The sequence below is a fragment of the Parambassis ranga genome, chromosome 22, assembly GCF_900634625.1.
Source record: "Parambassis ranga chromosome 22, fParRan2.1, whole genome shotgun sequence".
Lineage (NCBI taxonomy): Eukaryota > Metazoa > Chordata > Actinopteri > Ambassidae > Parambassis > Parambassis ranga.
In genome coordinates, this window is record NC_041042.1 from 595200 (window position 1) to 622978 (window position 27779).

A 27779-nucleotide genomic window follows, 5' to 3' on the forward strand; every position below is an offset into this window, starting at 1 on the left:
CTCCGTGTGCTTAGAGAGGAGGTGGAGAATCTACGAGGAGCGCTGGAGAACGTCCGAACAAGGCTCGGTGCTCTGGAACAAGGGGGGCGGAGCGGAACTGGATCTACAACACACACTTTGGGTTAGACACACTCTGGTCTGGGGGTGGGGGGCGGTAAGTTGCTGAGGTCGCAGTTGATCAATAATCTTTAACTGTCTGCAGCGTCACTGGAGACTCAGCTGAGTCGGCACGATGACATGTTGAGTGTCCATGAGATCCGATTGGCAGACATGGACCTGCGTTTCCAGGTGCTGGAGACGGCCAGCTACAACGGGACTCTAATCTGGAAGATCCGTGACTACAAGAGACGGAAACAGGATGCAGTGGCAGCAAAGACGCTGTCTCTGTACTCGCAGCCATTCTACACCGGGTACTTTGGGTACAAGATGTGTGCTCGCGTTTACCTGAACGGGGACGGAATGGGAAAGGGGACACACCTGTCGCTGTTCTTTGTGGTGATGAGGGGCGAGTATGACGCCCTGCTGCCCTGGCCCTTCAAGCAGAAGGTGCTTCATGACACTGGTTCAGGGTTGTTGTTATATGCACGTTTTTGCTCTTACTCCACTTAAACTGCTCCGTCTGTCCATCAGGTGACCTTAATGCTGATGGACCAGGGTCCCTCCAGGAAACACCTGGGTGATGCCTTCAAACCTGACCCGAACAGCAGCAGCTTCAGGCGGCCCGTGGCAGAGATGAACATCGCGTCCGGCTGCCCTCTCTTTGTGTCTCAGAGCGTCCTGGAGACAGGCACCTACATTAAAGACGATACCATCTTCATCAAGGTGGGGGCGCTCTTCTGCGTTGACGTGATCATTATTGCTGATGAAGAAGTAAACCAATATGTTTCCTTGGTAGGTTACCGTGGATACCTCTGACCTTCCTGACCCATGACACTGCGATCCTCATGACCTCTGACCGTGTTGGTCTGAGAGGAGCTTGAGTCCACGCCAAGGATGGTGGGAAGGATAAGTGTTGGTGGACAGGCTGATTGTCCAGCTGAGGGACACGGACACAGTGAGACAGATCGGAGGGGACCCCCTCCTCTGACTAGTTTGTGGACTGCAGAACTCTGAGCGTGTGTGAGAGAAATGATCAGTGTTGCCATGACATCACCATGGCGACATCCCTCAGAGCCAACATGGACGGTGTTGCTGCTCATTACTGATGCTGTGCATCAAGCTTTACTTCCTGTTTATTACCCGTTTACTGAGGCATGCTGGGAAATCCACCACATCCACGGGGAGCTCAGGAAACCAGTTCAGACCAGAACAAAGGAGACTCAGTACTCGGGCGTCAGTCAGACTAACCAGACGCAGTGACTGAAGTCCGGCCCCTGCCTGGGTGACTTGGACGATGCCTGAGCTCCTCCGTGTCCTTGGTGGTTTTCACTGTCAACAAATTCATTTGCACAGTTTGAATGTTTGGAAAAGTGTGAAAATAAAATCTGAAAAACCTGAAGTGTCTCATTGTAATGATGTTTATGAGGTGCTGATCATCAGTGTGATGCTTTACAGCGCTCCGATCACAATAAACAGGAGCAGAGCATGTTTCAATCCTCACAGCTGCAGCAAGTCATAAATATAAAGTTAATATTATTAATGGCCCCACAGAGCAGAGAGGTAGGACGTGGATGGTTCGAATCCAGCTGGGCCTGCCGCTGTTCAGAACCAGAACCAGAATTCTCTGGGTACTTCCTGCCACGTCCTTAATGAAGCAGCATGTATATATTTTCATACCTTTACCCCCTGACCTGAGCAGCTGAGCAGCTGAGCCGCCTCTCGCCGTCTCACTAAGATTCAAACAGGTGTTTCGCTGACGTCACACAGCGTCAGAGGAAGTGTCTGTCCGCTCGTTTCGAAGCAGCGAAGAAGAACAGAGCTTCCGTAGAAGAAGAAGCGGAGCAGCTGTTGATGTTGTTTGACTTTAGTCCGCAGACTTAAAGCACCGGAACCATCGAAGCGGGTTTTCTACGGGACGGAACCGGGACTGCGCGGCGCTGCTCGGTGAGTTCAGCGGTGTGTCCGCCGGTTAGAACCCATGACGAACTGTGGACATGTGGACGAGCTAACAGGCTAACAGCTAACAGCTAACTGGGTTCTGAGCTGTGGAACTTTACACGACCGAGCTGCTACTTTGAAACTTTGGTTCCTTGATGAGTCTTTGACTGATCAGGTGGTGATCGGCAGCTGTGATCGATCCGCGTGGGTCAAACATTTGTTTCACGTTGTTTTTCTAACATCTAAAAAAGATCAATGAGCTTATTGATGGTGTCTGAGGACGGAGGTAGATGTAGAACTTCTCCACCTCCGTCTTCGTTTAATTCTGGGTTATTGATTAGGACACATCGATCACCGTCACACGTAATCCCACGTCAGTTATCAGGGTTAATCCGTGCCGCCTGTGTGCAGATGCTTCAGACAGTAACTTTACTTTCAAACCTTGCTGCTCTCCGCGGGGGTTCTCCTCCGTCCCCCGGTCCTCCACATGTTACTAGTCTGACTAGTTCTCTTCGAGGAGGCCTTGTGAGGTCCAGCCCGGAGGTCCAGCCCGGAGCCCTTCACATGCGTGGGGAGCTGTGCACTCCAGAGGACAGCTGAGGACAGTCACTCCATTTTCCAGAGGTGGTTGAAACGGTTAAAAGAACCCTTAGTGTGGATGATGACTGTTTGAAGAGCATGTGTTCTGAGGAGGAAGCCGTTCGTATGATTTAAACAGCCTCTGCCAGAGAGCCGGCCTCACTGCATCAGCAACGGTCGAGCTGTATGGAAACGCTGCGGAGGACTTGGAATGAATGAAGTGAGGGTTAGGGTGGAGGACAGTGGTAGGACCCCCTCCCCCCGGAGCAGATCCTGCCGTCCGAGCGGACCAGAGAGTTACAGCTGCCCGTGGAGAGGTCTGTGTTTTGGACAGAGCACCTCACCTCAGTGAGCAGGGTGTCAGCCATCGAGAAGCAGCACAGGCCTCTCAGTGGAGGTATAGAACTCCAAGGATAACCCTGCTGACGATGCTTCTAGAGGTTTGACGGATAAGGCCTTTCGGTGGTCAGACTCTGTCCCATGAAGAGCTGCCGGGTCATTCAGTATAGTCAGCATCAGGTGAGGCCCAGCAACCATCAACCGGGCGAAGCTGTGGAAGAAGTCCTGGGTAACAAAGGGTCATTCAGTTGTAGGAATGATGCCGAGTCCATGAGCAGCTGGGAACCATCATTTCTCAGGACCTGAAGTGGGAGACGGATATCTCCTTTATCACCCAGAGCACAGCAGAGGATGAGGGGCGGTCTGCAACCAGAGCTGCTGATCCAGTTCTCAAACTGTGCATCACAGCCTGGCATGCAGCTGCTAAGAAGCTTGACCAGAACTGACACATCTCTAAAATAAACGTTCGCGCATCACTCACGTCAATGAGAGTGTGTACAGCAGCCACGTAACGGCGCGTTTCAGAAGCGCAGCTACGCGCTGCTGTACACACTCTCATTGACTAGAATGGAAGCGTTTCTCAGCCGCTGTCGCTGCAGCTTCCTGCCTGGTGTGAATCCGGTTTTACTGAGGAGCTGGAGCAGCTCTGTAGCACACAAGCAGTGACAGAAACTTCAGCAACGCAGTGTAATCCCTGATTCTCAAATATGTAACAGTTGGATAATCAGTGTAAACTAAACCATATGATCTATAACCTATTATATGTATATATATAAATACAGTACCTACAGCTCTCAACCAAAACACTGTAAACTTGTATTGATTGTCACTTTGTTGATTGTTGAGCAAATGTCTTGTGCTTCATATTCGGCCAATGAAGCTGATTGTGATGCACACACGTGTGCACACAGTCCATCAGTTACACACCATTCCATCCATGTTGTTGCTGTGTGAGCAGCAGTCTGTCTGCATTTGGATGGACTGTTTAGTTTTAGCTAGTTAGCTCCTTTCACAGAAGAAGAACGTCTGAGGAAGGACAAGATGAAGCTGTAAACACTGCATGACCATGCAGCCGCCATGTTGGAATGTTGTGGCTTCTCGACCGCCATGTCAGTGTCAGTTTTATTTATATAGCACATTTATAAGGGCGTCGCCCACCAAAGTGCTTAACATTAAAATACAGAAAATAAACAAACTGATAAAATACATAAAAGAAATAAACTGCTGCAGTAAAGTCCAATAAAACAAAGATACAATCATAAAACATAAAATCCAAAGAGCTTCTAACACTCAGGCAGAGGCCGAGGTGAACAAGTGAGTCTTAAGTAGAGATTTAAAAGTGGTGAGGCCGTTTGCTGACCGCACAGCTAGAGGCAGAGCGAGCCACGACTGAGAAGGCCCGGTCACCTCTAGTGTTTAAAAGAGATCGGGGGACCTCCAGAGTCATTTGGTTAGCAGACCTAAGAGCTCTGGAGGGCCGATGTGATACTAGGAGGTCTGATAAGTAGTCCGGGGCCAGCCCATGCAAGCACTTAACAACGAATAAAAGAATCTTAAAATCAGTTCTGTGCTTCACCGGTAGCCAGTGAAGTGAGGAAAGCACTGGCGTGATGTGCTCGCGCTTTTTTGTCCTGGTGAGAAGGCGAGCCGCTGCGTTTTGGACCAGCTGCAGACGGTGAAGCTCTGACTGTCCAATTCCAATATACAGGGAGTCACAGCAGTCTAAGCGAGAACAGTCTAAGCGCCATGACCCACTACAGCCAACAACCTCCTGAAGAACCTAAGGAGACGATTGATGTGCTGCTGTAGCTCTGCCTGTGGCCTGTGAGGGTCACGTGTCCTGCTCTGTGATTGGTCGGCTGTGAGGATCCCGTGTCCTGCTCTGTGATTGGTCGGCTGCTGAAGGTCAGTGACGGTGTCTTTGTGTTTTCTCAGATCAAATGTTTGTGCTGAAGACTTTGTGTCGACCTGCAGATCTGCAGCTGCCTCGTCTGTTTTCTACCAAAGTTTTGCCCACTCTTACTCTGTTCACCAAGGTAACACCCTCACCATCAGATTACAGCCTGTAATCTGATCAGATTAGTCTGTATAATCACACTACATCCTGTATGTGGCCAGATTATCGTATGTGCCTATAATCACAATAGTCTGAATGCAATTAGATTTGGCTGCTTGTAATCAGATTACAGATATAGATTGTACCCAGTATATAGTTGGAATAGGCCTTGGGTTTAATCAGATTACACGCAGTATGTAATCCAAAGAGACTGTATAAAGCCAGATTACAGCCTATGTATCATTTTTTTTTTCTTCACCAGGATCCGTGTCCTCTGTGTGATGAAGCCAAGGAAGTGTTGCAGCCGTTCAGACACAGGGTGAGCCTGCTCACACCCATCACAGCATCCATGACTGTATCTGCAGCAGAGTAACCCCAGTCTTCGTGCTTCCTCCAGTTTCACTTCCAGCAGGTGGACATCAGCCTTCCAGAGAACAAGGAGTGGTGGGACCGGTACAGGTGGGACATACCTGTGTTCCACCTGAACGGACAGTTCCTGATGAAACACCGAGTGGATGCTGTCCTGCTGGACGAACTGCTGCAGGCTGCTGAGAAACAATGACAGTCATTCAATAATCAATAAAAAGGATTGATCAGTACAACTGTGTCGGCTGCCTTTTCTTCCAGGGTGAAACCAGCCAGTCAGAACAGCCCCTCAATGTGATGTCACACCTGGAAAAGTCACTGAAATAAAACCCTGAAGCCCGAGTCACCTGATCCTGTGAGCTCATCAATATGTAACCTGCTGGAGGCTCCCAGCCAATCACAATGCAGCTGTTTCTGTGACCTGGAAGAGCTCCAGGTGGTGTTGAGTGTGGTGGTCACTATGGCAACTTCAGGCATGTTTTCAAGGAGGCGACTGTTCATTAATGGCGTCTAGCAGCTTCAGCAGCAGCCACAGAGCGGCCGACGTTCAGCTGGCGCTGCAGAAAGCCAAGAAGAAGATCTGTGAGCTGCAGCAGCAACTGAAGTAAGACCTGATGATCGATGATCAATAATCCCACACGACTGCTTCCAGCCTCAAGGCTTCTCTGTGCGGGTGCCTGCTGACTGAAAGCAGTGGTGCTGATCTCTAGGAGTGCTCTCAGTGTGGTACAGATTAAACAGCCAGTAAGCTGCAGAAGCCGTGTGACCTTTGGTCATGTGACCACAAGTGCAGACTGGCTGGAGACCAGCTCGGTAAGGGGTTCTACTGGACGAACTGGTCTCCAGCAGGTGAGCAGTAACTGGTCTGACTGGAAGCTGAAGGGGTTAAATGTGTGTGTCTGATGTTCAGCATGTCTGCCGTGACTGGAACAGTCTGTGCTTCCTGTTATAGACGAGTACCAGAACTCTGAGGATCTGACTTCACTGTATATTTGGTTGTTTCAGAGAATCCAGTCCACAGAGTCCAGAGGAGACCAGTCTGTCTAGTTGGACGCCCAGCAAGGAGCTCAGGGACTCACTGGTGGACATGTACAAAGGTAAAGAACTACCAATATATCTTCCTGGATTACGTGGACCAGCACCTTGGGGCAGAGGTCTAATGTCTGTGTGAAGTCAGATTTCAGTACCAGGCTGTTCCTGTGCTTCCTCCCTGTATGGGGGTCAATAGGGCACCATGTGCTGAACTCATCTCTCGGACTCTACCTCCATTATTAACCGCTGCTGTTAATTATGTCATTGCTGTTGCATAAATCAAATGAACAAGCTAGTCCCTAGTAAAGCTCAACGGGTCATGTTCCATGGGTTCAACGGATGGTTCTGAGTTCTGGTGCTCCCCTTCAGGCTGCACTACAGAATGCTGCGACACACACGTGGCCTATGTACTGAGGAGGGTGTGATTTTAGGCACAGGCTGATTAGCAGCCAGTGTAATGACTCGGTATGTCCAGCAGGGAGCGCTGCAGCTCCACTTCAGCTACTTCCACCTCTGAAAGAGGAGCTATGGGTGGTGCCACGACCACCCAGTCAGAAGAACCTTTGTGCTGTTACGCTGTGTCTCAGGCCGCTGGTAGAACGTTCTCCTGGACTCAGACGGAGCTGATCGGTCGAAGGTCGCTTCATGTCTCCATCGTCCCCTCACTTCGTTCTGTGCCGCAGCTTGTTGTGTACAGGTTGAAGGCTGACTTCAGTGTCATGTCCCGGCTCTGCAAAAACACTTTGATTAAAACACAGACTTCAGCCTTTCAGCAGGTTTTCGAACATGTAGCCTGATGGTTGACCTGAATGTCCTCCGTCTGTCCTCGGACAGTGATCTGAGGACGCCTCCAGCATGAAGTGTATGTGAGTAATCTGCTGCTTACGTCTGTTTTGAGGACATCAGTGTGTTTCTGACTTCCTGCTGCATCACACACGATGCATGAGTGGATGGAGGTGCAGACCTGCTGCTACACCTCCAGTAACAACACAGGCTGTACCTGTGAGCCTGATCCTCAGGTGGAACTCTTCCTCCTGGTTCTAGATCCTGCTTATTTAGCTGCTTTCAGAACTGTTCTCTCTCCTCAGTGAGTTCTGGACTTGATGCGGATTGATATTGTAACTGATGATTAACTTGATCAGTGAAACATTGATGGAGAAGGATCCTGCCGTCCTGGAACCTTTATCTGATCTTTAACATCGTCGTCACCTTGGCTGAGATTTTCCAAAAACTGCAGCTCATTCTGCAGCAACAGTTTTTAATTAATGTATCCAGCTCTCCCCCCGAGCCGGTGCCTGTGATAATCCGTCATCTGTCTGTGTCTGTTGCCCAGATCAAACTCACCATATGAAACAGTTGTGGAGGAAACACAGTGTTCAGCCAGACTCAGTCCTGCCTTTGTTTCATTCTTCTTCTGCAGCCGCTGATAGATGAAGATACAGAGCAGAGGGCCACCTATCAAACCTGACCTCATATTTCAAATAATGCAGCAGCTGTTTCCTCATCATCGGCCGTCAGGTGTTGGGCCTTCCCTTTTATTTCGAACCCTTGAAAAGCTGCTTGTGAGTCTGAAGTGTTTCAGAGTCCAGCACAGCTCCGGCCTCCTCATGGCAGCAGACCACGGGCTGCACCATAGATCGCAGTATTACACAGATCAGAACATGAGATTAGGATTAGAGGGACAGTGCTAGGCTGGTTTACGGAGTCCCACAGGGTTCTGTGCTTGGACTGGTTCTGTTGGGAAATATTCCGCGTGGTGTAAGGAGATCTGCTGCTGACACAGATTCACTTTCTGTTAATAGATACAGGCTGCACTGAGGTCATTAGTTCTTACCCAGCTGAGGGATCAGCTGATCACAGACTGGGGTTCGGTCCGTCTGACTTCCTGCTGATGAGGGAGCTGTTCCTCTGTGTTTCTGTCATGTAGACTCTGTGACTCCAGGTGCTCCGAGTTTAAACCGACACGACCTGGATGAATGAGACTTTCTACTCTTCTGTTTGAGTTTCACTCTGTTCTGAAATGTGTTTTATGTCTAATCTCAAGGGGGATTTTCTGTGTGTTCAGGATTTGCAGTGTGGGGCGCCACCTACAGGCAGGAGTGTTACTTCAGATTATTCGTCAACAGAAAAGTAAAGCTAGAATTTGTCCTTTTAACGTTTGAAAAAAAAAACTTTATTGCTTAAATGTCACAGATTATGGCTCTATACACACACACACACACACTCACACACACACACACGCACACACACACACACACTCACACACACACACTCTGGGGTCAGTAGTTAATAAAAAGAGGACAGGTTGAGTGCAGCTGAGCGTGAACAGGGATGGAGCGGCAGTCGTGTGAACGCTCTTTAATCTGTGGGTGGGTGGTCCCAAACAAGCGCACGTACACACACAAAGTGTTGGATGAGGGTGGGCTGCACACTCTGAACAACCGACGGAGCTGCTGTGCTCTGGACATCTGAGCGTCTGTCTGGTTCTGAGAAGCCATGCGGACCTTACCGTGGCCGCTCAGGGGTCCATCATGAACACATCCTGTCCTCGGCTCTGGTTGTGGTGATGGTCCTGAGGTCCTGCTGTTCATCAGTCAGACTGAACGCAGGCGTTCGGATGAAGCATAAACTCAGATTATGATCAGTCTTTAAAGAGTTAATCTGACGTGGAACAGGTGTCTGTAAGGCTCCATCCTGCAGCTGCAGCGTTTGAATCCTCTCCACAGATCTTTATAGAGCAGCAGTAGATTCTGTTTGTTAACAGTATCATGGGTAATTACTGATCCAGATTATTGATCCAGATTATTGATCCTCAGTCATCCTACAGCTCTGCTCGGTTGAAATAATCCAGAATTGAAAGTTATATTAACATGTATGTTATTTGACAGACTTCTGATGATGAACTCATGTCACAGGACTGATCACTAGTGAGCGGCAGCGGATTGATCGCGATCGGAAGTCTTTGATGATGTTTAGATGTGTGTGTCGTACAGTATTTTGTCTGCGCTGGTATATTTGTGTGTGTGTGTCCTCTGTACGTCGTCTCTGTTCATCTTAATGTCCGTATCTAAATTCATGTGCTGCGTGGCAGCGGCGTAGTGTCGGCGGGGCAGATCACAGGCGGATTGTGTTGGATTTGAGCTGAAGCCTCTTTAATCATCATAACACCGTCATTAATATTCATGCAGCCAGCTGGAACACCCGACACTCACCGCACCAAACTTTCTGCACAAAATGTATTAAATACAGCTTAAAAAATTAATGGACTTCAGTTTATATTACATGAAGAAGAAGGGGGCACGCCTCCCCCCGCCGCCCCCCCCTCCTCCTCATTGGTTAATGTAGATTGGTCCTCTGATTGGCCTTTGTGTTTTCCCTTTTTTCTGCAGATTTTTCCATCTTTGACGAGACTTCAAAGCGAGTGCGAGGCATGAACGGTCATTTAGAAGGATTTAAGCACATTATCACATCTGTAATTGTACATGAATAATAAGGAGAGCCGCCGCGCTCAATTAGCTCTGAGTCCACACAAGAAGATCAGAAGACGGGGGGAGGAAGGAGGGGAGGTAGAGGACGACAGGAAATGAGAAAAGTTTCAAAGTGAAGATGCTGGAAGAGCAGATTATTCTGTAGTGACTATAATTCAGTTGTTTCATAACCAGACCCGGAGCCGGGCCTGCGTGGTGCAGGACCGTCAGATGTGGTCTGACTGGTGGTCTGCTGGCTGATGGTTCTGCAGGGACCTGTTGACTGAGGCATCAGTCCTTCAGCGTTGTTTTAACCAGTCGGTCTCAGCACAGTAACGTACACTGAAGAATTAAATAAGTAAATATGGTACAACCACAGAATAACCTGCCAGAGTCTGTGTCATAATGCTAACAGACCTGTGAGCAAGGAGAACCCTCTCTAACTGTGAGCATGGGGTTTGGCTCCCCATTCTACTCTACTCTACTCTACTCTACTCTACTCTACTCTACTCTACTCTACTCTACTCTACTCTACTCATGGTCCTCCATTTTAATTCCAGGCTTTGTACCAGGAGATGGTAACTGAGGCTCAAAGCTGTTCATTCTGCTGACGAGCTGAAAGCATTTAGAATCTAGACTGGATTGTGGACAGATGAGTGGACAGATGAGTGGACAGACGAGTGGACAGATGAGTGGACAGATGAGTGGACAGACGAGTGGACAGATGTGTAGACAGATGAGTGGACAGACGTGTGGACAGATGAGTGGACAGATGAGTGGACAGACGTGTGGACAGACGTGTGGACAGATGAGTGGACAGACGTGTGGACAGATGAGTGGACAGACGTGTGGACAGATGAGTGGACAGATGAGTGGACAGACGTGTGGACAGATGAGTGGACAGACGTGTGGACAGTGAGATGATGTCTCGACTGTTTGTGGTGTTGTTTCTTTCAGCTAATCCCAGAGTGAACGCAGAACTCAAACATCGTCTTCCATCACCGGCCAAAGAGCGGCACGGCAGCCCGGACAGGTGGGTGCAGCACCAGCAGCTTAGGGTGGAGAAGGCTTAAGTTACCTGTAGCAGTCCATGTGTGGCGCCACTCAACCAGCCCATCTGAGTGTCTCTGTTTGTGTCTCACTGATGACCAGCATTCACAGAGCAGGGACCACCCAGAGCCCGGACCACGACGAGCGGCCACTGAGTAAGATTCATTCACTCGCTCATTCACTGACTCACTCCTGTATTCATTCAGTCTGTCTGTCAGCCCCTCAGCCCCTGCAGGAGCTTCAGACCTCCTGCTCTCCATCCCTGGTGTCCCACAGGACGTCCGTCTCTCCCGTCTCACCTCCTTCCCACAGGAGGTCTGTGTCTCCACTGTCCTCCAGGATTCCTAGAGGTGCTAAGGAGATGGAGCTTTCTGCGAGCAGAGGCCCTTCTCCTCTGGCAGAGACCTCTGGAGACGCCCCAGATCAAGCTGCAGGCTGTCCTGCTAGTCCTGTCCTCAGGAGACATCTGCTCATCATGGGTGACAGGTAAGCTGCAGGGACGCCAGCACTGAAAGAACTACTGTTAAAGTGTAGCTTCAGGTGAAGCACCTGCAGGCAGACACGGGTGGATGCAGCAGGTGAAGCACCTGCAGGCAGACACGGGTGGGTGCAGCAGGTGAAGCACCTGCAGGCAGACACGGGTGGGTGCAGCAGGTGAAGCACCTGCAGGCAGACACGGGTGGGTGCAGCAGGTGCAGCAGGTGAAGCAGTGACGGTGTGTGTAGCTCTGACAAACAGCTGATGGCAGATGAGGAGAAATGAGGGGTGAGAGGCGTCCTGGTGTTTGTAATGTTCTGAAGTTATTTAAGCACCTTCTGCAGCTCCACAGTCATTGTGACTGTAATTAAATTCAGAATTAAAAATAAATTGGCTTCTTTAAAGTTCTGTGGAAGTTTTGCTGAAATAACAACAAAGACATGATGTTTGCAGCTATAGATTATTATAATACACTCCATAATGTATTCTCTGAGCAGGATTAATTTGATATGTTTAGAGCCTCTGCACTGTGAGCTTTATTAAAAAGTTTATTGCTTTTCATTAAAGCAGCTTTCTTTAGATTCTGCACTTTCTTCTTTTGTCTCTTTTGATGCATTTTCAAATGGATCTGTGCTTGAGTTGCATCACTGAATGAAATGTGAGCTATTAAATTTAGATTTGATTTGATTAGCTGCAGCGCTCGAGGGCAAGACATAAATAGAAAGATAGTAAAAGCAATTGAGCTGCAGGAAAGTTGATTAGAAGCAGCTGATCTTATAAAGTCAGAAACAGTCAATTACAGAAGACAGTGTCTTATTTACCCGCTTTATTACGCAAAGCAGCGCCTGACCTTTAAGGTGATATGAGAGAATTACAGTCGCTGCTTATTAAACCTGCCGCCAGCCGCCGCTCCTCATATCTGATAATGTGAGGCCGCGACCTCACGGTAAAACACCTGACCTGACTACACACAGGTGAAGCACACTCGGGAGTCCCAGGGACACTGGAACACTTCTGACTTTTGACTGTGTGTGTCTGTGTGTGTCTGTGTGTCCGTGTCTGTGTGTGTGTGTGTGTCTGTGTGTGTGTGTGTCTCTGTGTGTGTCTGTTGTGTCCGTGTCTGTGTGTGTGTGTGTCTCTGTGTGTGTCTGTGTGTGTGGTGTCTGTTTGTGTGTCTGTGTGTGTTGTGTGTCTCTGTGTCGTTGTGTGTCTCTGTGTGTCTCTGTGTGTGTGGTGTGTGTCTGTGTGTGTCTGTGTGTCTGTGTGTGTCCGTGTCTGTGTCTGTGTGTGTGTGTGTAGTTGTGTTGTGTGTGTTGTGTGTGTGTGTGTGTGTCTTTGTGTGTGTGTGTGTGTGTGTGTGTCTCTGTGTCTGTGTGGTGGTGTGTGTCTGTGTCTGTGTGTGTCCTGGTGCTGTGTGTCTGTGTGTGTTCTGTGTGTGTGTGTCTGTGTGTGTGTCTGTGTGTGTGTGTGTGTGTGTCTGTGTGTGTGTCTGTGTGTGTGTGTGTCTGTGTGTGTGTGTGTGTCTGTGTGTGTCTGTGTGTCCGTGTCTGTGTGTGTGTGTGTCTCTGTGTGTGTCTGTGTGTGTGTGTCTGTGTGTGTCCGTGTCTGTGTGTGTGTCTCTGTGTCTGTGTGTGTCTCTGTGTGTCTCTGTGTGTGTCTGTGTGTGTCTGTGTGTGTGTGTCTCTGTGTCTGTGTGTGTCTGTGTGTGTGTGTGTGTGTGTGTCTTTGTGTGTGTGTGTGTGTGTGTGTCTCTCTGTGTGTGTGTGTGTGTCTGCAGTCAGATGTCTGCGTCCAATCAGAGCGTCAGTCCAGATAAAAACATCTCATTTCTACTGAAGGAGCTTGATGCTCTGAGAGAGGTCAACAACAAGGTATGCACACAGACACACACACAGGCGAAGAGTACAACAACAACACAACACACACAGGGGAAGAGTAACACTTGGGTTCATATTAATATGAGGTCTAGTCTGTCAGGACACAACACAACACAATGCACAATGCAACAGAACACAGCACAACACTGGGTGGTTGTTGCCATGGAGACTGTTTGTTTCAGTTGCAGGAACAGCTGGTTCAGAGGGAGAAGGAGCTGCAGAGGAGGGAGGTGGAGGAGGAGCTGAAGGAGGAGCAGAGGGAGGCCCAAGACTGGGGGAGACCTGCAGGTGAGGAGGGGGAGGAGGGGGAGTTTATTCTCCTCTTAATCAGATCTGATCCAACCTAGACTCCTTAAATATTTGAGTATTTATCACAGACACACACACAGACACACACAGACACACACAGACACACAGACACACACAGACACACACACACACACACACACACACAGACACACACACACACAGACACACACACACAGACACACACACACACACACACACAGACACACACACACAGACACACACACAGACACACACACAGACACACACACACACACACACACAGACCGTAATTAAAACAACAGCACAGTGAGGTGACAGTTAACGAGGCCGCTGTTAGTTTAACAGAAAACTGTGTTTGTGTGTATTTAACCAGCAATCAGATGTAATGTTGGTTTAACTGAGCTGTATGTGTGTCGCTGTGTGTGTTACAGTGTGTGTGTGTGTTACTGTGGCTTTAATCCAGCAGGATTAGCACAGAACCAGTTTCATTTTATCTCCAGTCTGAATTTGATCAGCCTCATGCGATGTGTTCATTTCTGTCTTTGTGTGCATTCCTGTTGGAAACATGTATCAATGAGGTGTTCACCGCACACACTGCACACACTGCGCTGCACACACTGCACACACTGCACACACTGCACACACAGCACTGCACACACTGCACTGCACACACACACTGCACACACTGCACACACCGCACACACTGCACACACTGCACACACTGCACACACTGCGCTGCACACACTGCACACACTGCGCTGCACACACTGCACACACTGCACTGCACACACAGCACTGCACACACCGCACACACAGCACTGCACACACTGCACTGCACACACAGCACTGCACACACCGCAGACACACACACTGCACACACTGCACAGGTCATACACTGCACACACACACACTGCACACACCGCACACACACACTGCACACACAGCACTGCACACACACACTGCACACACCGCACACACACACTGCACACACAGCACTGCACACACACACTGCACACACCGCACACACACACTGCACACACAGCACTGCACACACACACTGCACACACTGCGCTGCACACACTGCACACACTGCACACACCGCACACACCGCACACACAGCACTGCACACACTGCACTGCACACACAGCACTGCACACACACACTGCACACACCGCACACACCGCACACACACACTGCACACACTGCACTGCACACACACACTGCACACACACACTGCACACACACACTGCACACACCGCACACACTGCACTGCACACACACACTGCACACACCGCAGACACACACACTGCACACACACACACTGCACACACTGCACAGGTCATACACTGCACACACACACACTGCACACACCGCACACACACACTGCACACACTGCACATCACACAGGTCATGCTTCAGGCTGACTCCTCTTCCTCTCCTTGTGTCCCCAGGGCTGTTGGAGAAGGTGCTGGCTGCTCAGAAGGCCAGAGATCAGGCTCTGATGTCACGACTTCTGCTGGCCAATGAGGAGAGAGATGAGGCTTTGCTCCGCGCCCGTCGGTTGCAGCAGGCTGCTGAGTACGACTTTGTGCTTAAACAGGATAACTGGTTGTAACAGTTAGGAGCTCGTAGTGTCTTAGATTAAAGACGTGCAGAAATCTGTACCGCTTTGAAACAGATGGTCTTGGAACAGAAGCGGGCGCACTTCAGGTCCGGTGACCCGGCTGTGACTGGTACTGCTGTGGTGATCTGGTCAGTAGGAGATCAGGGCCTTCCTGACCAGGTTAAGTTTGCAGCATAAGTTACAGTAGCTGTTATTCAGCAGGTCGAAGAGCCTCATAATCCTGCTGACTTCAGATTGAGCAGAACTCTAATCTGCAGGTTTCTCTTTTCTGTTTGTTACATAAACACTTAAGAATCACTTTCCTCTTTATTTACATGTGGAACATGCACATTGTTCTGCTCCCTCCTCCTCCTCAGTCTTGTTAAGGGCTGTGAAATGAGCTCTCATCCTTTTGAGGAGCCAAATAGACCAGAAAATCTAATTAGAGGTAACACCCCCCCCCCCAGGATGAGAGGGTAATTGATATTGGAGGCGACAATCCTTCTTATGAGGGCAGAATATGGAGGAGCATGTTCCATCTGTCAGGCCTGTGTGTGTCTGTGTGTGTCTGTGTGTGTGTGTGTGTGTGTGTCTGTGTGTGTCTGTGTGTCTGTGTGTGTCTGTGTGTCTGTGTGTGTGTCTGTGTGTGTGTGTGTGTCTGTGTCTGTGTGTGTCTGTGTGTGTGTGTGTCTGTGTGTGTGTCTGTGTGTGTCTGTGTGTGTGTCTGTGTGTGTGTATGTGTCTGTGTGTGTGTGTGTCTGTGTGTGTGTGTGTCTGTGTGTGTGTGTGTGTGTGTTTTCCTGATGGAGGCGGCAGCCTGTAATACTTCACTAAATGTGTGTGTGTCTGTGTGTTTTAGGTGAAGTGTGTGTATGAATAATGGGAGCGTGTCTGTTTGTTTTTGTCTTTATTCATAATTTATTCATCATAGCATGATCAGAACATAAAAGTCTCCTTCAGCTGATCGGGCTGCTGATGAATTGTTTGATCAATATGTTTATTTGTGGCTGATGTATCTTAGTATTGTTGAATCAGCTGATCATTTAGACCGAGTGTTGAGTGACCTCAGTGGAATCTGGCCAAACAAAAGAACACGTTGTTGAATATTTGCAGATGGTCCCTGTTCAGGTGTGGAGACCTGTGGTACCGCTGGCTGGGTCTCAGGTCTCTGACCTGAAGCTGGACAGATGGGGTCAGGGCTGAGCTCCTGTGGATGGACCCAGGGTTCAGTTTGAGAAGTTTACACCTGTGCGATTGTCCTGTGTAAATACAGGGTTCATATTTTAGGCCACATCATTGGGCACCAGAGGTCGTAGTGCAGGAGACACGTGGACCTCTCGGCCCATGTTGGACATCAATGCTGGAAAATTCAGTATTTTTCTGAACCTTCCTGTCAGACATGTTTCGTTTGGATCATCTGGCGCCACTAATAGCTGCTGTCAGTATTTCTGTCCAGGTGTGTGGGGGTGTAAGTGACGGCAGCAGAGCGAGCCGAGCCGGGCTGGATGGGCTGGATGGGCTGTAAGCAGGGTGTTAGAGGAGCTTTATTGGAGGCGGCCAGTCTTTCATTACCTGCTGTTCCCTGAAGAGTGGAGCCGCCTCGGCCATCTTATTACAGTTTATTACAGCAAAACAGCAGCAGGCTAAATGAAAAGAGCTTCCCAGGAGGAGAGGCAGGAGATCAGCTAGTTACCAGCTGCCGTCCACCATCATGACTGTTGACGGGGAAAGAGACTCCAGAACAAGTCCACTTGCCCTCGCAGCTTCACAGTGAATTTGAAATAACAGAGTTTCAGATGGACTTCAGGGAGATCTGGATGAATTACTGCACAGCTGCTGCAGCCACGGCGCTCAGGTCATCTAACGGACCGCTGCAGAAGTCCACATTTAATTTGGTCAGTGGTGGCGGGAGGAGGGGCGGGAGCCTCAGCACGGTCCAATTCGTCTCCCTCACACGTTCCTCAATTCATACATCGTTTCTAAAGACCACCAGAAAAACACGCCTGGAGAGCTGCAGAGCTGAGCTCAGCCTGTAGGACGCAGCCATGGCAGCTCTGTGGCTGCATGAAGGACTCGGAAGCTTCTGGTTCCCTCTCACTCTCACAGCTTGATTCAAGCCATGTGACCTTGATTCCAGGGGTCAGACTGAACTGTGTTAATGTTTAGAACAGCTGAGGTGACATGAGGTAAAGACGGTGTGGATCCTCCTGACATGTTTTAGCTGGCTCCCATTATTCTATGCTAACACTGTACCTCCCCATGCTAACTGCATTTTAATCCCCCTGTGAAGAGGCACATGTTACTGATACGTTCTCCTGTCGTTAGGTCCGAACCCGTAACTCTGCAGGACGCCGACATGGTGAACATGGTAAACACTGTGTAACGCAGCACTTTGAGAAGTTGGGAGCTTTAACTGATGACGTGTTTCTGACCCTTAGGACATCGAAGAGCTTCTTCAGCGTGTCTGTGACGCAGACTCTGCGCAGGAAGTCCAGCAGTTTGGCTCGGTTCTGGTTCAGTGTCTACAGTTGGCACAGCAACGACGAAGTGACATCACAGCTCAGGAAATGAAGGCAGTGATGGAGGAGAGGGACGAGTGTGCCGTCAGAGTGAGTGTTTGATGTTCACAGCAAAATGATTCATAGAGCGTATTAATAATAATTCAAAGTGCTAAAGACACTCGAAGACGTTTAACGAAGCAGCAAAGGACGATAACTCATTATGGGAATGCACCTTTTCATTTGAACAGCTGATCACAGTGATTCAGAGTGGAGGTAACTCCTGAGCAGTGTATAAAACATATTATTATTATTTCATGGTTCTAACGAGGTGATTATAAATGTTATTTATAATGCTTGTTACATTTGAATTCACAAAGACCCTCAGCACTAAGAGTTTCCCTTAGTGCTGAGGGTCTGAGAAAAACCTCAGAATGATGACGCTCTGAGAGTTTCCCTCATAATTAAGACTAAATCCTCATGAAGATTCACCTCAGCCCGTAAAAAGGTCTTAACCCTGTTCAGAGTGGAGAGGAGGACTTTAAGAGTTCCTTAGACAGGGAGGACAGAGAGGACAGGGAGGACAGAGGACAACCGTCCTCCAGACTCTGAATGACAGTGAGAACTCTGCAGATCAGGTGGAGCAGCATGATGTTTGTGGCCTCACCTTAGACTGAAGACCTGCTGCCCTGTCCTCTCATGTCTGTCTCTGACTGTCCCGTACCGACTGTAACATCGGGGGAAACCCCGCCTCCTCACTGAGGTCAAACCTTCAGTCTGCTCCTTTAGAGTCGCTCTGAGAACGTTCTTTAATCACCCTTAAGATCAGAGCTCTCTGAGGGGTTCAGGGGGTCTTAGGGAACCCGGGCCCTGATGTGTTTATGCACAGAGTAAGATCTCAGCAGTTCTTCAGTGTGATGCATTAACCCCTTGTCTAAGTGCTCTGTTTAACCTGGCCGGTGTGGCGCTGAGCGTGGCGTGGTGGCTGGGTTACGGCGGCCCCGCGGCCCAAATGCCAAATATTTGCATTCTGAATCAGAACATGAATATTTTGACTGGTGTGAAAAGAAAGAGACAAATATTGACCCCGAGACTGACGAGCTGACACCATGTTCGCTGAACACCTGCTGTGTACTCACCTGTGTGTGTGTGTGTGTGTGTGTGTTATTGACGAGGAGTAAATGATCAGACCTCAGTGCTGCAGATGTTACAGCTGTTTCTTCTCTTAGTTCCGTTTGCTGCTCTTTTATTTCTCACGGTCTCTTGTTTTCTTTTGCGTCAGACTTCCTCTGCACTTTTCTTCAGATTGATAAAAATCTAAGTGTCAGTCAATAATCAATAAGAGCAGCAGATTCTCTGGATGATTAAAAAGTTTAAAGAAGAAATCCAGATTCTCCTTCCTCCACCGCGCCTCTGGAGGCTGATTATTATCGAAGTTCAGTTCACAGAGTTTATTACCAAAACCTGCGGAGTGCTGGATTTATTACCCACAATTCATCTGGAGTCATATACCGCTCTCTGTGGGAGGATTGGGGGTGGGGGGAGTAAAGTAAAAATGAAAAAGATGAGAAGTCTGAGTGATGGAGGGATGACAGACAAAGAGTGAGAGAGGGGGCGAGGGACGGGTGTGGGGGAGCTCCCAGCATGCTGTGCGGCAGGCGCTGGGCTCAGATGCTCCACCTCCTCTTGATGTGTCTTACTGATAAAAATGAATTGGATCAGAAACTTTCATCTATCTTACACTGTGACTGACAGACTGCTGTCGCCGTGGCAACAGGCCTACAGCAGCACAGCCAAACACCATGGCAACCATCATCAGGGAGGCAGAAAACCCCGGAGAGGAAAGTGAGGAGGAGTTCAGCGCTGTAGCCTGCGCTGTCTCTGCAGCGGTGCCGATGGGACCGTGAAGTTACACCGATGTGTACAAGTAACCCAGCACCCTCCTTAACCCTTTGAGGCTCACCGCTGCTCTGGTGTCACCTCTGCATCACCCAGCCTACTGCTGCTAACTCCACCAATATCTCAGCTCCGCCATCTTTTAACACCCCGCCCCTCCACGTTAACACCACCCCTCCACGGTAACACCTTAATCCCGCCCTCGCTCTGAGGCTGCACCACACTGAAATATGTTTCAAATGCTGGCGTAATCCTCGAAGGAGAAGAAGAATAGAGAGAACACTCCACGCTGGAGGATACCTCTCCTCCCCCCCGCTGCTTGCCGATCCCTCACTCCCTCTCCTCATCTCTCAGGGATTATCTCCCATGCAGCTGGGGCTTCTGGGAAATATTAGAAAGTGTGTGTGTGTGTGTGTGTGTGTGTGTGTGTGTGGGGAGCGTGCTCAGTCATCGCCTACCTCTCTCCACCGGCTCTCTCTCAGGCTGGCTCATGTGGCAGCTGCAGCTTTCTGCTTCTTATTGGGTTAATATCAGGTAATTACAGGTTATTACAGCTTATTACAGCTTATTACAGCTCACCTGGACCCGCTGACCACCACAGCTGCAGGAGGGTTGTGGGTTTGATTCCCAGGGCATATTTCAAGTCCTGGCTGATGTCTTATTACCAGCAGAGGTTTGAATGAATGCAGTTTGTGTAGTCAGCTGATAGACTGTGTATGTGGCAGGTGGGGTGATCGTCTTTTATTGATCACAGTAGTTCTGTTCCGCCTTAACACAGATTGCAATGCAGGGTCCTGGAATTTGATACCTGAGAAATATTCTGTGTTTGACCCAGTTTCCTTAGTGTCACGGTACAGACGCTCCGTGTGGTGGATTTAACACCAGTGTCAATACATCCCCGTATGTACTGTAGAGGAGCAGGGCTACCACCTCCCCTGATGGGACTTGGATGTATCCGGGTCCTGTAAGTTCAGGGTCCAGCTGCTGTTCTTCTTGATGATGGCCGCTCTATGCTGCAGCACATCATTAAAACCCTCTGAGCCTCAGGTCCTCCTGATCCACAGGTCCAAACCTCCAGGAAACAGAGACTCTGACAGTCTTTACATCATCAATACTCAGATCAATAATCTGATCAGGTCAGTTATTTCAGTCAGATGTAATCGGCGTCTTGGTTGATTGAAATATCGGAGGATCGGTTCTGAGGAACTGGGAATGTTCAGCTCACAGACCTTTGTTTGGACTTCCTGTGTGATCACATGACTGCGTACTGATCTGTGCTGCCAGTCAAACTAAGAGCAGCTGATCAGTGGTATCTGCTGTGGTCCAGACAGAGAGCAGAACCACGGGAGCTGGTGAGAGGAGCTTGAACCCGTCATGTGAGAACAACGTGTTTCAGTAGAAGCAGACCACACAGCTGAAGATGTGATGAAGATGCACAGTAATTGCTCTTACTATAAATCATCGATTGATAGATTGGGCTGAACCGAGCTGGACCCCCCTGTCAGCAGACCTTTGTGGACTGAAGTCACTAAGTCTGCTGTGTTTCTATCCATCCAAACACAGCTGTTTGAGCTCAGATCATAACTGTGGGTTCTGTGTCCGCAGTGTAAACGGATGGAACAGGACCGCCATGACAGACAGCAGCAGGCCAGCGAGGTACAGACTCTGTCTTTGTCTCTCTCTCTCTCTCCCTTCCTTAAGCACTGTCTCCAATGAATGGTGAATGATGGGATATCTGCCATTGCCATGACAACCAGTCAGACATGCTGCAGCCTGTTTGTTGACATGTTGTTCAGACATGCAGTGAATGTGTGTCTGAACTCTGAGGATGAGGATTACTGCATTTATTTTGTCACACGTGGTTTTTCACACCTGCTCTAAAGATGCAGATTATTGATTTATATGTATTGATAAACTCGTTTCTTTGTTAGCGCCCCAGAGCCTGTTGATTCTGCAGCTTTGTCTGCATCTTCATTCTTCTATGAAAATAAATTAAATTTTGTTATTAATGTAGCACTTCTCCATTTTCCTCCTGAAGCCTGTTAATTAGGCTGGAGGGCTCTGAGGGGATTAGAGCCTGGAGAGCTTTTTAATTTCACACAGAAACGGCAGCAGCTGCTGGCAAACGAACCGTCAGACAGTCAGAGAGCCGCAGGAACCCGAGCTGGAAGCAGACCTCTGGGCCTTCCAGAGCCTCCACCCTTAAAGCACGGGACCATGGACCTGACTCTTAGTCTTCCTGAAACAGAATCCTGCAGTTAGTCAGTTTTATTCTGCTGCACTGTCAGGAGGAGCTCTACAGAAGCTCACAGTCTCTAAAGTCCTGCACCATCCAGCTCTGCTGCACGTTGAAGCTCCAGCTGAAGAGTTGAAGGTGAGCTGGGTGAGCAGTGAGAACAAGAACTTATCGATAGATCTGAATTTAAATCAAATCAATCAAAGGAAACGCTGCAGAAAAGGAGCTCCATGCTGATATGAACGTGCTGCGTAGCCTCTATAACAGAGCTGCCATAATTTGACTTCTTTGCTCCATTATTCAGACGCTAATGTTGAAATAGTTCAGACTCAGTGTTGCTGAAGCGGACAGAGGAGAGGGAGACCAGAGGTTTATATGCATGTATGTCCTCAGAGAGACCTGGACCTGGATGCTAAAGTAGATCTATATCATTATATATGTATATCAATGATGTAATCTCTATCTATATAATAAGTAATAAAATATGACACTGCAGCTGGCTGGTGTTCAACAATCAGGCGGAGAAAACATAAAATAATCAGATTTCAGATGTAAACTGTTTCCATGCACTGAGCACATGGCGAGCTGTGTCTCACTCTGACCTCTGACCTCTGGTCCTACCTGGAAGAAGAAGCTGAACCCACAGAATAAGAGAACATCTGTTTCTGCAGAGTCCATGTAGAGGCCCGTCCTCCTCACATCCATATCCTGAAAGAACCCCTCTCCTCCCGCCCCCCCTCCCCCTCTCCTCCCCCCCTCCCCCTCCTCTCCCCCCCCCCACCCTCCTCCTCGTGCTCTTCCTCTGTTGTAATTAAAGATTCCTCTTATTTTATCCTGGTCCCCTCTCCTCCCCCTTCCTCCCCCTCTCCTCCCTCTCCTCCCTCTCCTCCCCCCCCCCCCCTTCCTCCCCCTTCCTCCCTCTCCTCTCCCCCCCCCCTCCTCCTCGTGCTCTTCCTCTGTTGTAATTAAAGATTCCTCTTATTTTATCCCGCTCCCCCTTCCTCCCCCGTCCTCCCCCGTCCTCCCCTCTTTCGATGACCTTAACGCCTCATGTTAAAGGTCAGCTCGGTGTCGCTCCTGCCTGCTGATCAGCTCATTTGGAAATTATTCTGATTAATAAGTTGGGCGGCTCTTTTGAAGCGTCTCCTCCGGCCCGGCTGGAGAAGTCACATATTGACTCTCCAGGTTTGGGTTCTCTTTTGATGTCTCAGACCCTGAGGGCTTTAATTAACAAAGAGGATGAGGATGAGGAGGTCAGGGTCGGGCCTGTAATCCCTGCTGGAGTTGACCTCCACACAGTTTGACCGAAGTCGCGGTGAAACGCAGCGTCCTGTAGCTGCGGCAGCATCAGTGGAGGACGAGTCGGAGGCTGTGTGAGCGCAGAGGGTTTTTATTATTGTTCCTCATCAATATGATTTCCTTTTTGTTTAACCCTTAAAATCCTGCGGCCTGCATTTGTACCGCGTGAGGCATCTTCCAGCTTCAGACTATGAGCTCATGTTGAACCACATTTGGTTTGGACCAGCATCCTGTGAGGACGTGCTGCTGTGTTTCAGACTTCATTGACCCCGCAGAGGTTTGATTTTGAATAAAAGTGCTTTTTATTTTTAGGGCTGTGCATAAGAAAATGCCCCAAAACCACGATGAACCGAAGCACTGTTGTGAAGAAGAGTTCCTCCACAACAATGACGCCGTGTACATGAACAACACGTTTTTAAATGCGGGTCGTATTCAGGGTGAAGGCGTGTGCAGAGTTCTTACGGTGTGTAAACAGTGATCGCACTGTAGTGTCTCTGTTTACAGGACAGAAATCAGTCTGTTGAACACATTCCTGCCAGAATGCCTCAGACTGTGGTGCACACGTACACGCTGGACGTCATCACGTCAGGTCACTGCTGCTGAATCATGGGGGCTCGGCGTCGTCAGCGTGTTTCTTGAAACCACGCTGCTCAGCTCAGGCTGTGTTTTCCTGCTGCACTCATGATTTTTATGGTTTTACCCAAACAAAGAATGAAAAGAGGGACGCCTCGTTTTAACATACCTGTAGTTACCATAGAGACAGAGAATGTGGATGTGTTCTCCTAAAACAGGAAGTTATTGTAAACTGAATGTTTGATTACCTGATTGTTACAATATGGATCCAATCACTGTGACACGTACAGGAAGTCAGCCTGATGGTGAAACACCATTAAGCTGTCTCTGTCTCTGTCTCTCTGTCTCTCTCTGTCTGTCTCTGTCTGTCTGCCTGTCTGTCTGTCTGTCTGTCTCTCTCTCTGTCTCTCTGTCTGTCTCTCTCTCTCTCTGTCTGTCTCTGTCTATCTGTCTTTCTCTCTCTCTGTCTCTGTCTCTGTCTCTCTGTCTCTGTCTGTCTCTCTGTCTGTCTCTGTCTATCTGTCTTTCTCTCTCTCTGTCTCTGTCTCTGTCTCTCTGTCTCTGTCTGTCTCTCTGTCTGTCTCTGTCTATCTGTCTTTCTCTCTCTCTGTCTCTGTCTCTGTCTCTCTGTCTCTGTCTGTCTCTTGAGTCTGACGCTCTGCTCCCTTAATAAAGCAGCAGCTAAACACACAGTGATAAAAATCAAGTCCTCATTATGAAGTGTGTTGACTCTGGTGTTAGTTAATGAGTCAATTAGTTAATTAATCCTTTCTTTAAACAGCAGGCTCAGTGAGATCCACAGCTTGATCTCTCTTCATTGCAGCCTGCACACATGCAGCTAACACACAAACACACTGAGTTCACTTTGTCAAGAGCTGCTGAAGCTTTGCTTCGTTCTCAGCTTCACCGGGAGCTTCGGTGTGTGAAGGGTTAACAGCCACTCTGACATGTGTTCCATGCATTCAGGAGACGCTGATGATGATGATGCAGAGGGAGAGGGACGGCGCTCTGGAGGACAGACGCCGCCTGGAGGCAGAGATTCGGGCGCTACGAGCCAATCACAGGTCAGAGGTGTAACTTGTGGTTCGTTTGTGGGTGTCGTCACTTGTTGACTGTCTTTTTCTGATATTTGAAGTGAGTTATTCAGACATACCTGCATCACCGATGTCTTTACAACCAGACAGATGGCTCCTCTTACAGAGCCGAGCACAGAACCAAGTGTAAACACAACAACACCTCCTGAACCTCCAGTTCTGAGGAAAGAGGCTGGAGCAGAGTGGGAAATCATGGCGAGTCCATGCTGCTGAACTGTGAGTCTCCATAAATCATGAGGATTGATGTGAACGCCTGCAGAGACACCGGGGGAATGGCAGCTGGGGGAGCGGGTTGTGGTTTGATTTTTGGAGATAAACCTCATCTGGTGTCATTTCTCCTCGGTTCTCACTGAGACTCGATTTCACTTCCTCTGTGTGCGTTTGTGTCGGCCTGCCCGTCTCTGTGAGGACATTTGTCCACAGACATTTTGTCTGCTCCTCACTTTGGACAGCCCCTCTGTGGATTTTGTGTTCAGACTACCGGAGACACCACAGAACGCCACAGGAGGTCCTGCTGCCAGTGGCCATCAGACTGTGTAACCCTCCCCTCTGTAGGGAGGAGTCTGGACGAGCAGCTCGATACTCCTCACTGGTCCATGTTTTAGCAGCTTTATTTAAGATAAAACTTCATTAAAGCTGGAGGACGTTCTTTCCCAGAGGTTTCAGGTCACATATAGTGTATTGATAGAGTATAGGGGCCAATATATCACTCCATCATTTCATCTTTGACCAGCTCACATGAATGGGATTCATCATCTGGACCTGTAGGAACTGTTCTGGTTTGGTCCCACTAAGTCCTCCAGATGTTCACACTTTATTTTTCTTCTTGCTCAGCTCTCAGAACACCCCTCCCTCCCAGCCCTCGTTGCCAGGCGATGCGGTGACCCATCACACCTCATCCACCGGGGTCCAGCATCAGCACCTGTCCGCAGACCAGCAGAGCATGGAGGCGGAGCTTAAGCGCTGCCAGGAGGCGGAGCGAGAGGCCAGCGAAAGGGTCTGCAGGTCAGGTTCTAACAACAGATCAGATCAATATTCACATCAGTGATTTTTACCATTGATTGTTGAAAGAAATTATCCCATATGATACCATCATAACACACTGCAGAAAGAAACACACACACAAACTGTGTGTTCTGGAAGGAAGGCCCACAGTGTGTGTGTCTGTGTGTGTGTGTCTGTGTGTGTGTGTGTCTGTGTGTGTCTGTGTGTGTGTTGTCTGTCTCTGTGTGTGTGTCTCTGTGTGTGTCTGTCTCTGTATGTGTGTGTGTGTGTCTGTGTGTCTCTGTCTCCGTCCATCAGAAACATGTTGCCATGTCTGTCTGTGTGTGTGTGTCTGTGTCTGTGTGTCTCTGTGTCTGTGTCTCTGTGTGTGTGTATGTCTCTGTGTGTCTCTGTGTCTGTGTCTGTGTCTCTGTGTGTGTCTGTCTTTGTGTACGTGTGTGTCTCTGTGTGTGTTGTCTGTCTCTGTGTGTGTCTCTCTGTGTGTGTCTCTGTGTCTCTGTGTCTCTGCGTCTCTCTGTCTCTCTGTCTCTGTGTCTGTCTCTGTATGTGTCTCTGTGTGTGTTGTCTGTCTCTGTGTCTCTGTGTGTGTGTCTCTGTGTTTCTGTTTGTGTGTCTGTCTCTGTGTGTGTCGCTGTCTCTGTGTCTCTGTGTGTGTCTCTGTGTGTGTCTCTGTGTGTGTCTCTGTGTGTGTCTCTGTGTGTGTCGCTGTCTCTGTGTCTCTGTGTGTGTGTGTGTCTCTGTGTGTGTCTCTGTGTGTGTCTCTGTCTCTGTGTCTCTGTGTGTGTCTCTGTGTGTCTGTCTCTGTCTCTGTGTCTCTGTGTGTGTCTCTGTCTCCGTCCATCAGAAACATGTTGCCATGTCTGCCTGCAGCCGTCAGAGGCTCGGGAGGCGTTCAGAGTCTGGTTAAGCGCGTGGGACTAAGAAGCTTTGATTGTGATGATTCATATTCAGCGGACATCAGTGTGAGTGTCTCTGATCAGGAAGAATTAATCCTTCAGATTCCGACTCATGCAGGATGATGGTCTGATGCTGAATAACGTGACTTCCACTGCTGCCGCTTCTCATCTCATCAGTCTGAAGATGAAGGGATGAGATTCATGATGAAAACAGCTTAAGTCGTCCGTCTGCGTCCTGCGCCGTCCTCCTGGGCTCAAACCCGCGGCTTTCTGCTCTAATTTGGCTGCCAGCGGGGGCGGGCGGCCGGCTCTGAAGGGCCTCCCAAGTTTCTGAATGCTGGAGTGAGGAATATTTGCTCTTCGAGGGGAGGGGCTGATAAAAATCTGCCGGTTATTAGAGACTGGAAGTTTAATTTGATTTGAAAAGAGGGAGCGAGGGGCGAGCGAGCTCGGCGAGTGTTGGAAAGTCATCCAGGGTCAGTTTCCAACTTCCCCTCTCACTTCCTGCTCCTGTCAGTGTTCTCCACAAATCCACTGCCAGCAGCAGACCTGGGGGCTGAGACTGAGACTGAGACTGAGACCAAGACAAATGTGCTCAAACAAAAAGCTGCAACCCTTTAACAGATCTGTGGTCAGCTCAACCCGACCCAAAAATACAGAGTTGCAGCTCAGGACGCCTGCCCTCCACACTGCACTCAGACCAGCTGAGAGACTGAGATGGACAGAGACCACTTGAGACATGCAGGCCGGGTCTCTGGAGGGTTCTGGTCTCTGCAGGGTTCTGGTCTCTGCAGGGCTTCTGGTCTCTGCAGGGTTCTGGTCTCTTGTGTTTTCAGGATTTGTTGAGTTTCTCTTTAAATGTCTAACCATGAACTCTTCGTCCTCCTCTTCCTCAGGTTGGAGCGCCTGGTTGAAGTTCTGAGGAAGAAGGTTGGAACAGGAAGTCTCAGAGCCATCATCTGATCGGTACTGATCCGCCTTGGGAAGCAGCTTGCAGCTCTGGTTGTTGATGTTATCCTAAGATGATTTTTGTGGTTTTGTGTGAAAGCAGCTGTTTGTTACTGAAGGATTTATTGTTGTTTTTGCTCTGAAATAAAATGAATGAACATGT

At 49.1% G+C, this 27779-nt stretch overlaps 2 protein-coding genes across 4 annotated transcripts in view; both read left to right on the forward strand.

Moving 5' to 3' along the window:
• traf3 (TNF receptor-associated factor 3) overlaps positions 1-1498 on the forward strand; it is a 7195-nt gene extending 5697 nt beyond the window's left edge. The window contains exons 11-14 of the mRNA XM_028396272.1: positions 1-121; positions 203-546; positions 631-822; positions 896-1498. The exon at positions 1-121 is cut by the window's left edge and continues 57 nt beyond it. Of these exons, the coding sequence (XP_028252073.1) occupies positions 1-121; positions 203-546; positions 631-822; positions 896-931 (693 nt within the window). The 3' untranslated portion in view covers positions 932-1498. The remainder of the gene's footprint in view (positions 122-202; positions 547-630; positions 823-895) is intronic.
• Positions 1499-1880: 382 nt separating this feature from the next.
• mipol1 (mirror-image polydactyly 1) lies at positions 1881-27779 on the forward strand. Of its 3 annotated transcripts, none has more exons than XM_028395128.1 (14): positions 1881-2043; positions 6383-6474; positions 10834-10909; positions 11029-11081; positions 11145-11412; positions 13181-13274; positions 13463-13568; positions 15020-15146; positions 17497-17539; positions 17610-17780; positions 21171-21221; positions 24640-24737; positions 25602-25772; positions 27565-27779. In XM_028395128.1, exons 2-14 carry the CDS (start codon positions 6465-6467, stop codon positions 27629-27631), a joined length of 1335 nt encoding a protein of 444 aa, XP_028250929.1. In that variant the 5' UTR covers positions 1881-2043; positions 6383-6464; the 3' UTR covers positions 27632-27779. The 3 variants fall into 3 exon arrangements, with proteins under 3 accessions (XP_028250929.1, XP_028250930.1, XP_028250931.1); XM_028395129.1 differs by having other exon boundaries at positions 17497-17530; XM_028395130.1 differs by lacking the exon at positions 21171-21221.